The sequence below is a fragment of the Anomalospiza imberbis genome, chromosome 2, assembly GCF_031753505.1.
Source record: "Anomalospiza imberbis isolate Cuckoo-Finch-1a 21T00152 chromosome 2, ASM3175350v1, whole genome shotgun sequence".
Lineage (NCBI taxonomy): Eukaryota > Metazoa > Chordata > Aves > Passeriformes > Viduidae > Anomalospiza > Anomalospiza imberbis.
Window position 1 is genome coordinate 52,632,868 of NC_089682.1, and position 12,449 is coordinate 52,645,316.

Consider the following 12,449-nt stretch of genomic DNA (forward strand, 5'->3'; position numbering starts at 1 on the left):
CATTTTCATGGGGGCACAGGCATCGCGCCAGTGTCAAACCATGACAAAGAGTGAAAGAGAGAAAGAAAGAAAGAATGAAAGGAAGAAAGAAAGAAAGAAGGAAAGTATGAAAGAAAGAAAGAACAGATGGAAGGAAGGAAGAAAGAAGGAAGTAATAGCGAAAGAAAGAAAGAAAAAATGAAAGAAAGAAAGAAAGAAAGAAAGAAAGAAAGAAAGAAAGAAAGAAAGAAAGAAAGAAGAAGAAAGAAAGAAAGAAGAAGGAAAGAAAGAAAGAAAGAAAGAAAGAAAGAAAGAAGAAAGAAAGAGCAAGAAAGGAAGAAAGCAAGAAAGCAAGAAAGAATGAGGGAAAGAGAAAGAAAGAATGACAGGAAGAAAGAAAGAGAGAAGGAAAGAAAGAAAGAAGGAAAGAAAGAACGGATGGAAGGCAGGAAGGGAGGAAGGAAGAGAAAGAAAGAAAGAAAGAAAGAAAGAAAGAAAGAAAGAAAGAAAGAAGAAAGAAGAAAGAAAGAAAGAAAGAAAGAAAGAAAGAAAGAAAGAAAGAAAGAAAGAAAAAAGAAAGAAAGAAAGATGGATGAAAGAAAGAGGGAAAGGAAGAAAGAAAGAGGGAAAAAAAGAAAGAGAGAAAGAAAGAGGGAAAGGAAGAAAGAACGATGGGAAGAAAGGGGAAAAGAGAAAGAGGGAAATAAAGAAAATAACGGAAGAAAGAAATAAAGAAAGAAAAGAAAGAAAGTATGAAAGAAAGAAGGAAAGAAAGAGGGAAAGAAGGAAAAGATGGAAGGAAGGATGAAAGAAAGAGAGAAAGACAGAAAGTAGGTAAGAAAGAAAGAGGGAAAGAGAGGGAAAGAAAGAGAGAAAGAGAGAAAGAGAGAGAGAGAAAGAAAGAAAAAGAAAGAAAGAAAGAAAGAAAGAAAGAAAGAAGAAAGAAAGAAAGAAAGAAAGAAAGAAAGAAAGAAAGAAAGAAAGAAAAGAAAGAAAGAAGAAGAAAGAAAAAGAAGAAAGAAAGATAAAGAAAGATGGAAAGAAAGAAAGAATGAGGGGAAGAAAGAGGGAAAGAGGGAAAGAGGGAAAGAGGGAAAGAGGGAAAGAGAGAGAGAAAGAGAGAAAGAGGGAGAAAGAGAGAAAGAGGAGAGAGAGAAAGAGAGAAAGAGAGAAAGAGAGAAAGAGAGAAAGAGAGAAAGAGAGAAAGAGAGAAAGAGAGAAAGAGAGAAGGAGAGGAAGGAAGGAAGGAAGGAAGGAAGGAAGGAAGGAAGGAAGGAAGGAAGGAAGGAAGGAAGGAAGGAAGGAAGGAAGGAAGGAAGGAAGGAAGGAAGGAAGGAAGGAAGGAAGGAAGGAAGGAAGGAAGGAAGGAAGGAAGGAAGGAAGGAAGGAAGGAAGGAAGGAAGGAAGGAAGGAAGGAAGGAAGGAAGGAAGGAAGGAAGGAAGGAAAAGTAGCTGAAAGCACTTCTTCTGCTTCATGTGTCACAATTTGGCATAGAAATGAGGAGATCTGCCTGCTGGTGTGGTTATGAGCATTTCTCTCTCCGGCCAGTGATTTTTTCTGTTAATAGATTCACCACAGATTTCAATTCAATTAAGTTGCTGTTTCAGTACACCCCAGAAAAGGATTAGCAGTGTTCCTGAAGTAATTCTTGAAAGTTTAGCCTTTTTTTTTTCCTGCATTTATAAGTATTTGTGCCATAGGCAGTGACAGGAGAGAGGCCTGTCCTGTATAAATAAAAGTCATCTGTAGATTTATTTGGGAGCACTCTTCTAAGTATGCATGTAGCAGCCAGTGATTATTGTCTGTCCTGAGCTACGCACATTTGAGCTCTGTCTTGCTGTGAAACAAAGCAGGTTTTAAGAGAACTTAATTTACAGGACTGAGGTGGAATACGGGGGGGGGGGGTTTCCCTAGGTTTACCCTATTAACCCCTCACTGTTAAGCACTTTCACTGATCATAAATTTGAGGAGCAGCTTATGGATTTCAGTATAAGTTTGTCTTACTACAAAATATTCAAAGCTGTCTCTGAGAAACATGTATGTTGTTGGCTGCCCTTTTCTTAAGGGATCAAAGTTCGCTCCCTATAGCTTTGTACCTGAGCTCAATACAAAGAAAGCAGGATATAGCCTCTGTTATCTTCTAACGGTCCTTCCTGGCCTTGAATCTATTCATTGTCATAATTAAACCATCCCGCCTTCCAAGCCTTTAAACAGAGGGCTGTGACTACAGAAGAAAAAGGGGTCTTTGTCTCAAAGGAAAGTCAGTGTTCCACAGGATGTCCAGGCTGGCCTGGGTGTAAGGTCGAACATCAGGATATTTTCATGTATTACTTTCATAAAGACACTGATGACGTTTACTTTTATTTGATGGTGTTAAAATTGCAGTACTTTGAAGCAGAAATGTTTCAAGGACATACATTTATTTCTGTGGTTTTACAGCCCTATGAACTGTAGTCATGAAGGAGAACAATGTAAAAAGCTTTATATGTATTTTTGATAGGAAAACAGCACTCTGATACATAACAATTAAGTAGTAAAACTTCAGGGGTCTTCTTACTATAGAGTGAACACCGGTGCCAACAGTTTTGTGGTTACTTTGGGTTTATTTTATTTAAAATAGAATAGACCTCTACATAGTTATCCTTGAAGAAATTTTTTGTTGGTTTTTTTTTTTTTTTTTTTCTCTGAAACAACTTAATATTTTTACTTATCAGAAGGGCACTTGGAAAACTGGTGGCTGCAGCTGGAAGGTGGATAGTGCTATAGGACAGGGCTGCTTTGCCCTACTCCCTGGTCAAACAGGGCGTCAGCACACGGAGCCCTCAGCAGCTCCACAGTGTGGCTGGGCTTGGCCTGAGAACACACATAAAAAGACACCGAGCTGAAAAGATGATACAAAATTGGGAGGAGCTGTTGACTCACGCAAAGGCAGACACCCTGCAGAGAGACCTCGATAAATTAAAGCATTGGGCAATCACCAACTGTATCAAGTTCAACAAGGGAAAGTGCCAGATTCCGTACCTCGGATGGAGCAACCCTGGATGTATGGACAGACTGGGGAATGAGTTGGAAAGCAGTGCCATGGAAAGGGACCTGGGGGTCCTGGTCGATGGACAGTTGAACCTGAGCCAGCAGTGCCCTGGAGCCAGAAGGGCCAGCCCTGTCCTGGGACCATCAGGCCCAGCGTCACAGCCGGGCAGGGGAGGGGATTGTCCCGCTCTGTCTGAGCTGGAGCGGCCTCACCTGGAATATTGGGTATAGTTCTGGTCACAGCATAAGAGTATAAAGCTGTGAGAGCGTCCAAAGCAGGGCCATGAGGATGGAGAAGGGCCTTGAGGAGAAGCTGTATGAGTGGCTGAGGTCACTTGGGCTGTTCAGCCTGGAGGAGACTGAGGACAGACCTCACTGCAGCTACAGCTTCCTTGTGAGGGTGAGAGGGGCAGGCACTGAACTCTTCTCTGCGCTGACCAGTGACAGGACTCGAGGGAATGGCCTGAAGCTGGGTCAGGGGAGGTTTAGGTTGGATATCAGGAAAAAGTTCTTCATCCAGAGGGTGGACACTGGAACAGGCTCCCCAGGGAATTGGTCACAGCACCCAGCCTGACAGAGTTCAGGAAGTGTTTGGACAACACTCTCCGGCACATGGTTTAGGGATGGTGCTGTGCAGGGCCAGGAATTGGACTTGATGATCCTTGTGTGTCCCTTCCAACTCAGCACATTCTGTGATTCTACAAACAGCCGGCCTGGGCAGTACCTGCGGCTCTCGGGGTCAATGCGAACGGTGGCCGCACATGCCGTACGGGGCCCTGACAGCCCCCGGCTGGGTGGGGGCAGCCGCGGCACCGCCCCGCGGCACCGCCCCGCTGTCCCGCCCCCTTGTCCCGCCCGCCGCTTTCCGGGGCGGGCCGGCTCCCGCCTGCAGCCGCTGGGATGCTGCTGGCCCGGGCGGGGAGTGCTGCGGGTCGGGCCTCGCCGCCGCTGGCCGCCCTGTCCCAGGTGCTGCGGCTGGAGCGGAGCCGCCGCACCACGATCGTGTTCCCGCTGCAGAAGCTGGAGCGGTACCTGGCGCCCGGCACCGACACGGCGCCGTTCCGCCTCTTCCAGCCCGGGCTGGCCGCCCTGCAGCGCTCCGAGGCGCTCTTCAGGTCCGACCGCGGGCACCCCATCGACTACGTGAGCTCTGCCGTGCGCATGGACCATGCCCCGCCGGCCGCCCTGCCCGAGGTCAGGCGAGCGCTACCCCGCGCCCCTCGGCCGGGACCGTGCCGGGGCAGCGCCTTCCCCCGCCCGGGCCGCCCCGGCCTGCGCTGAGCTGCGCGGTAAAGGAGTGATGGAGTGGTTGTGCAGCTCTGTCAGAGAGCTGCGCAATACGTAGGGCACTTACTGCTGCTTTTTAACAAATCGTTTAGTTGTTGTTCCCCGTTGTGCAGCTCAGCAGCCTGACACGCCCGTGGCTGGGACGTGACCAGGACTGGCTGCAGCGAGAGGTGGGCGGGTGTAGATGTGCCTTCTCTGCCTCTCCCCCTGCAGGTATGCTTTATCGGCCGAAGCAATGTGGGGAAATCATCTTTAATCCGGGCCTTGTTTTCACTGGCTCCAGAAGTGGAAGTTAGAGTGTCAAAAACTCCGGTGAGTGACGTTTTTAACTTCTCTCCCTCTGGGTCATGAGCTGGTACCAGTCCAGAGGATAGGGCTGAGAAGGGTGGGAGGAAACAAGCTCTTTTGTAGCCTGAAATGACAGAAAGTGCCAGCTCTGGTGGCCATCCTCATGGCTGGCATTGGCCTTGCTCTAGCCCAGGAAGAGGCAGAAGGAGCCCAGCCTAGCTCTTCAGGCAGACAAAGGAGCTGCACAACCTGAGCAGGTGTGCTGTAAAGGCCTTTGAGAAGAACCAAGCTCAGAGACCCATTAAGGTATTTTTAGTCAATTTTATGCTTAGAGCCATATAGGATTGCTACACGTCTAGGAGACTGGGCAGTTTAAAGCATTCTGGGGGGGCAGGGGTCTGGTATAGAGATATTTTGCATTTTTTTAGAAACCACCCCTGTGCTTCATCTTGCCTAAATCCTCTCTTCAGGGCCACACCAAGAAGATGAATTTCTTCAAAGTAGGGAAGTACTTTACTCTGGTTGATATGCCAGGATACGGCTATCGCGCCCCACAGGACTTTGTTGAGATGGTGGAGGCCTATCTGCAGGAACGGCACAAGTAAGGGACCCACCTGTACCTCAGCACAGGGAAAGCCAGACAGACACCCCTATACAGTGTCATGTAATGAGGGGAGAAAATGCAGAGGGGTAGCTGCTTCCATCCCCTAGTTCTGACATCATTTCCCTGGAAGCTTCTGCAGTGTCACTCATTCATGCTCAGACAGATCAAAACAGCAGGAAAGATTGAGGTGCTGCTCTATGCTGACCCTCAGTTTCCATGCATGGCTTTTCTTGGCTCTTCCTATCCCCACATCCCATGTTACTTATTTTTGCTTATGAATTTGGAAGTAGCAGAGCAGGTGTGAAATAATGGTGACAATTACTGTTGCTTATATTTCTGGCAGCTTGAAGAGGACTTTCCTATTAATTGATGGTGTAGTTGGACTCCAGAAAACAGATTACATAGCAGTAGAGATGCTGGAAGAGTTTGGGATTCCTTATGTGGTAGGTAATGCTTCATTCTTGGGTTGGTTATAAGGTACAGGTAATCTAGAAAGTTGTGTACCTTCCACCTGAGCTTATGCAAGTTGACCTACCTAAGCAGTAACCCTTTATTGTTAATAAAATAGATTTATAATGTGTTGAGGGAGACAAATGGGATTTAAGAGGGGTTTTTATGTGGTTTATTAAATATATTTTTTTCAGTGCTCAGCTTGAGCAGCTTGAAAAGGCACACTCCTTATGCAGGCCATAATTTTGGTGAACTATGTTAGACTGTATTTTCCCCTAGATATGACCAGAGCTTTCAGACTGCTTTTTAAGACGGTCTAGGACTCTTAGAAATCTTCCAGGTTAACAGCAAAATAATCTTACTTTCATCTTTGAATCCTCCCTTTCTGGATCCATGCAGATGGTGCTAACAAAAATTGACCGAGCTTCCAGGGGATTATTGTTAAAGAATGTACTGGAGATCCAGGAGTTTGTAAAGGAGAGCACTCAGGGATGCTTTCCTCAGCTGTTCCTGGTCAGGTAAAGCTCCTCTCCACTGCTGCTGTTGCCTTTCTGGTGATGAGTTCAGTAGGGCAAGATCCCTAAAACAAGTCTGTCTGCTCCAGAGACAGGACCTCTCTGTGCCCCAAGGATAGAGGGTGGGCTGCTGATGGGGAAATGTCCCTTGCCTTCTTTCCCCCTTCTCTGCAAGTGAGTGAAATTTGTTTCAATGGGTGCTTCTTCCTTTGGCCTTTCTCAAAGCAGGGCAGCTGTTCCTGTGCTGCATGGTAGCAGGCTTTCCCATTTTATTTGGAGTTTTGGTAACAGTAAGAGCTGTAATTGTTGGATTACATAGCCAAAGTGCAGGCTTTTCCCAAGGTGTACTGTGGGACATGTAACTGAGCACAGCCAATGGCTGTTTGCCTTTATTACTCCAAGACACATCAGAATGTGGCACTGAACATCTATGCCTCTTTTTCTACAGTTCTGTGGAGTTCTCGGGGGTTCACTTGCTCAGGTGTTTTGTAGCCCATGTTACTGGAAACCTGCCCACTGTAGAGGCCAGCTGAAAAGACCTGCTGATCTGCTTGGCTCATCAGGAACAAAAGGTACCAAAACCAGAGGTCTCGGGTTTTTGTTGCAAATAACCCAAGTTACTATATTTGAATAAATTCGTATTTTTGAATAAATTAGTATTTATAAAGCTAAATTTTTATTCTTTATTAAGTTCATCAGTTCAGGAAGTTTGCAGTGTGAATTAATCCAGGTTACTATAAAACTGTTTCATAAAACCTACATGATTGTGCCAAGGAGAAAAAAAGTAGGTAACCTCCATTGAGAAGGGAAGTTTTAATACTGCATTTTCTCTCCCTACACTGAAATGTTCAAAAATCTACTACTCCATGCCTTACCTCTGCTATATTTAGGATACTAGAGACAGTTTAGTAATATCACTAATAAAGAGGCATTTAATCTAGGAAAGAAAAACTATAGCCCTAACATTAAGCAAACTGTATTGCCCAGTTGAACTGAATGATACACTGAGAGGTTTACTTCTCTCAGCTAGGGTTAGGGTTAGGATAGCAGGGGCCAAAAACTACCTCCTGTGCAACCTACCTGCTCTAAGGCCATGCAGAGTGGAAATAGACAACCTCTTGTCTGTGAAGGTGTGTTTGATGTCTTACATATTTTACTTGTGTAACTCTTCTGTGTCCTGTGTTCAGTAGGTGCAGCAGGATGGCATGCCTTGCTTGCAGACATTGAGTTGTCCCTGTTGCACAAGGATGAAGGAAAGAACACATCTTTTATGGGATCTACTTTTCCATGAGTATTGGCTTGAAACAGAGTGGAATAAAAGACTGACATCTAGAGGAGCCCTGTTCCTGCACACTGTTATGAGTCAGTGCTGCATTTTGAGATCCAGCATGAATTTCTGCAGCTCCATGTGGATGAATTGCCAGATCTGAGGCACACCATCCATGACCTGTATCAGCTCTACCCTGGCAGCTGAAGCACAGCACTGATGTGTCCTGTACGCTTTAGAGGAACTGCGTCCCACAGCAGCTGTGTCTGTCTAAGAGCACCTGAAACTGTCCAGTTACAAGGCAGAACTGGACAAAAGGACAGCAATCAATAGCAGCACTCATACAGGAGAACATAGTCTGAAGCTATGAAGTGCCTGTGTCAAACCCTGGCACTCAATCTTTATCATGTCTTAACACGGCCAAATGTGGTTATGCAGTTGTCAGAGTTACTTGCATTAAGTGTTTAAACCTCAAGAAAGGAAAGCTCTTCTCTAAACCACTCTGACAGTGCAAAAGGACTAGAAGTGTCACTTTCTTTCACTATGCAATTTCTTCTAACACACTAGTTATGAGACAAGATCTGTTCTCAGCATACATGTAAGAGGAGAATGTGAGGAATGCAGTAAATGTGGCACTCTAGCTTCTGCATCTTAGTGATCAAACCTGTAATTCTGTTAATATTTTATCTCTAATCCCAAAATGCTGCAGGCCAAACCAGCCCAAGCAATGCATAATCCTAGAAATGCAGTAGTAGCTATATGGGTGGAACAGGTGAAAGTGAACACTTCAGGAAGAGCCTTTTTGTAGTATCTTTAAACCAGAATCTTCCAAGAACATCAGTCTTGTCAAGGCTATAATTTTCAGGGCCTCAGCCTTGACTGAAGAGCCTCTGAAAATAACCCTGAATATGTAAAAAAGTGCCGTTCTGGTTTTAGTCCCTCTTCAGAACAAAACCCCTTACATTTCATTGCAGTGCTAGGGAGTCTGTTACTAACCACTTAAATACATTAAATACGTCCAGTTAATCCATTTGTACAAACAAACTGGATGTGTGTGCATGGAACATTAGGTACCATCTTCTCCAGAAGAACCAGCTTTACCTCTGGACACATCTTGGTTTTATTCAGAAGTGCTTCAGATACTGGAATAACTCCTGCATTTTGCTCTCAGCCATTTGCGGGAGAGAACACTACAGTTTGATTCTTCAGTGTGACAGTACCCCTTTGACAAAACAGTAAATAAAATCAAGTTCTCTCCCTAAACAGTAAAACTTACATAAATGCCTTTGTGGGAACAGGCTTTGGGTAAGCAGGTGCCTTGACACACTACTGGAGTTTTTTTTGCCAGGTTCTTAAGGAACCAGCTGAGTTGCAGAGTGAGGAGCTGCACTTTCTCAGGCCAGAGACACAAAAGATCTTCCTTTCTTTCCCCCTCATTAATGAGTGGTGGGTGGGCCTGGCAGCATACAGTAGAGCTCATTTTTAAATTCAAATGTCTTTAGTTTTTTGCAGTGCATAAGCTTCACTTAAGGCTCCTGTCATTGCCTGGTAAAGCTTTGCATCTTCTACAGCTGTTACTTACAGAAATTATGTTGAGTATTAGCTTCATGGAAAAGGATTTCACCTTGTGCATCATCCCTGGTCTTTCAGCAGTACTTTCTCCATTTTCTTCCTCTACTCTGTCTTGTGTCTGGTCTGGTCTGTCACCATAACCCTGACACTACAAAGACAGTATTTTTGCAACAGTGTACAAAATTAGAACATTGCAGTCTGGACAGGTGCACTAGTAGATTCGTAAACACTGGTTGAATAATTGAGCTTAGAGCATAGGAGCTGGTGGGTCATACTTCAGTTGCATGGCAGTTACAAGTGGAACACAGCAAGGATCCATTCTGGAATGTGTCCATTTTAGCCTCTTTATAAGTAATCTGGAGGAGGTGCATTGCTAGATGCACCTAATTGCAAGATTAAAGCAAACGTGCCTAGGACACCAGACTGAGGGGAACAGTGGACATGCTCAAGGGCAGGGCTGGAGCAAAGGGGCTGACAGCAACAGTATGAAATACAGCAGAACTGGAGCATCTCCCCTACAAAGACAAGCGCCCTTTGGGCGCTGTCCCGAAGGTGGAAACCTCATAGCAGCCCTCCAGTATGTGAAGGGAGCCTAAAGAGAAGCCAGACGGAGCCCATCAGGAACTGTAGTGATAGGACAAGGGGGAATGGGGACAAACTGAAAGAGGGGGCTTACCTTGGGCAACTTGGTCTCGTGGGAGGTGTCCGTGTCCACGGCAGGGGGGTTAGGATTTAGATTATTTTTAAGGGCCATTATTCCAACTCTTTTACATTCTATGATTCTGAGAACATGGGCAAGTGTGCATCGCTGAAGGGAAGGAGAAGCCCCTGCCAACCGAACAAACCGACTGTGAAAAGCCACCTTTTCGTGGCTGACCCTCTTTTGAGCAGGGGGGTTAGCAGACACCTCCCGAGCTCACTTTCGAACCACGCTCTCCCGATCTCGCAACCCGACAATGAGTGTCATAGCCAGGTTTCAGCAGGGTCACCAGGCCTGCGCCGCAGCCCCATGGCAGCGCCCTCGGCCCAGGCAGGCCCGGCAGCGCCGCCCACCCCGCCCGGCGCGGCGCGGCTCGGCGGGGCGGGGCCGGGCCGCCGAAGCTGTTCCGGGCCGCCGGGCAGCCATGGCAGATGAGGAGGAGGACGTGCCGGTGAGTGGCGGAGAGGCTGCCCTTCCCGGGGAGCCACAGCAGCCGCGGGAGGAGGGGCGGCGGGAAGGGGCCGGGGCCAGATGGGCGCTGACCGCGGCCTCCCCTCCGCTGTGCCCGTGTAGTTCGAAGAGGACGCGGAGGACGCCGGCGGGGGCCTGGACGGCGGGCAGGGCAGGAGGAAGCGGCTGTTCTCCAAAGAGCGTAAGTCGGGCCGGGCCACAGAGCCCTGCCCAGCGCGGCCGGGCCGCTCAGCTGAAACCTCGAGCTGACAGCTGTGGGGTCCGAAAACTCACTTCTTAGCAAAACAGCGGCTTTCATAATATGCATTGGCTGCAATTGCAGAAATCTGCCATGTAGACCCCCCTCAAAAATACGGCTAGTGCATCCTCTAGACCTAGCTGTACCCAAAGTCAGCTGCACTGTCACTGTGCAATGTTTTGCACCTAAATGAATATTCAGAGCCTATCCTCAGACATGATTTTCTGTATGTACAGCTCCTGTCCCTGCAGGAGGGCTTTTGTTGTCTTCTGTTTATTTCCTGTATGTTTCCTCAAGATTTGTCCTGCCTGACAGACGGGAGTGCCGTCCTGGTGCAGGAATGTGCAGGCTGGTGAGCTCTAACTAGATGTGCGCAGCACTGAATGGATGAAAGCCTCACGCTGAGTGTTTCTTTGTGCAGTAAGGTGCATGATGTATGGATTTGGGGATGACCAGAACCCTTACACAGAATCAGTGGACATTCTTGAGGACCTGGTAATAGAGTTTATCACTGAAATGGTAAGTCAGTTCTAGATGGCATGGTCGAAACATCCTCACCATAACTTTGCCTTTTTGAAGGTTAATACCTCTGACTCAAATACTGTATTATCCCAGGCCTCAAAAACATGACATTAGTAGGAGAAACATAAACTTGGATTTTGTTTTCCCAAGATTAAAGCAAAATTTATGCATCTTGCTCCATGTGGATTTAGAACACTGAAGTCTTTAAGCAGCAGTTAGATTAATATTGTAGGAGGGAAAATACCTACCTGACTTTGGGGTTCACTGTATGTGCAGCCGACATAAGGTAAGGCTCAGATTTGAAAGTCTGTCAATTTTTTGTGTTTGCCCAGTGTCTCTACATGTATAGGAACTTATCCCTGCCCTACAAAAGGAATACATTCTTGGGCGTAAGGCCATTTCTCTTCCAGACCTAGATACTGTTTCTAAGTATCCAAACATTCCCCCTTTCTTTTGAAAGGTTGGTCTTTCCTATCTTACCAAAATGCTCTACACTGGCCTCTGATACAGTTACCTCACACTGCTTCTAAGTTGTGCCTAATCTTCAGCCATTCTGCAGGCTGGGTGTCCTATGTGTAATCTGTCCTTAGTTTTGATACCATTATGTGATGTATTTGTAGTGGTTATATTTGGGGTGTAAGTGACAGGCAGCTGGGGACATCAGACTAAGTCCATGGTTCACTGGGAAGTTCTCTTGTGACTAGGATGATGGTGCCCAGAACCTGCAATTGCTTACTCTTTTATTATAAAATGACAGGAAATAAAGTGGAATTGAGACCTTAAAAAAGCACCATGGCAAAGGAATGCTGCTGACTTTTTTTTCCCCTCTTGACAGACACACAAGGCCATGTCCATTGGGCGCCAGGGTCGGGTACAGGTTGAGGACATTGTCTTTCTAATACGCAAGGACCCCCGGAAGTTTGCCAGAGTTAAGGACCTCCTAACTATGAATGAAGAACTGAAACGAGCCAGAAAGGCTTTTGATGAAGCAAACTATGGGTCTTGATCTCACAAGCTGCACTGGGGCATTATTTGGCCACCTGCTGCCCAGTAAGAAGGAAGATTGTGCATGTTGTTTGGAAGGGTTTTTTAGGATGGAAGTCACTGCTGGGATGTCTGCCCTCACTCCCAGCCTTTTCTGAGAAATATTCAAGCAGCTGAAACGTTACCTGATTGTATGTGGTATACTAAGATGAAATGAGGAAAAGCTCTAAAAATTCCTGCAGTGGGAGGAGTCTGTTTCAAGTAGGCCTGTGTTGGATCAGATGGCTCAAGGGCTGATGGTTCATGATTCTCTAAAATTGTTTCAGTTGTCACTGGGTATTCCTGTGACAGGAAACCCTGAAAATGGATCTTGGCTATCTTTATAAAGACCTTAAACTCAAACTACTATCAAAGTTGTGCTCTTTGCTCTGTATATGCTTTTTGAATAAAACATAAGTTTGTGCCCATGTTTCATAACTAAATGTACATTGATCAGTTCATACCAGGTGGGTAATACAGGCCACAGCTGTGCTTTTCCCTA

General features: G+C 46.3%; 2 protein-coding genes across 3 annotated transcripts; both read left to right on the top strand.

Moving 5' to 3' along the window:
* Positions 1-3,865: 3,865 nt before the first annotated feature.
* On the top strand, positions 3,866-8,678 carry GTPBP8 (GTP binding protein 8). Of its 2 annotated transcripts, none has more exons than XM_068181049.1 (7): positions 3,866-4,204; positions 4,511-4,609; positions 5,056-5,186; positions 5,533-5,632; positions 6,039-6,157; positions 6,603-6,726; positions 7,342-8,678. In XM_068181049.1, exons 1-6 carry the CDS (start codon positions 3,911-3,913, stop codon positions 6,685-6,687), a joined length of 828 nt encoding a protein of 275 aa, XP_068037150.1. In that variant the 5' UTR covers positions 3,866-3,910; the 3' UTR covers positions 6,688-6,726; positions 7,342-8,678. The 2 variants fall into 2 exon arrangements, with proteins under 2 accessions (XP_068037150.1, XP_068037151.1); XM_068181050.1 differs by having other exon boundaries at positions 7,345-8,678.
* A 1,335-nt stretch (positions 8,679-10,013) lies between these two features.
* Positions 10,014-12,390, top strand: TAF13 (TATA-box binding protein associated factor 13). Its single transcript, XM_068181053.1, has 4 exons — positions 10,014-10,144; positions 10,267-10,345; positions 10,824-10,921; positions 11,760-12,390. Exons 1-4 carry the CDS (start codon positions 10,118-10,120, stop codon positions 11,928-11,930), a joined length of 375 nt encoding a protein of 124 aa, XP_068037154.1. The 5' UTR covers positions 10,014-10,117; the 3' UTR covers positions 11,931-12,390.
* The last annotated feature ends 59 nt before the right edge of the window (positions 12,391-12,449 follow it).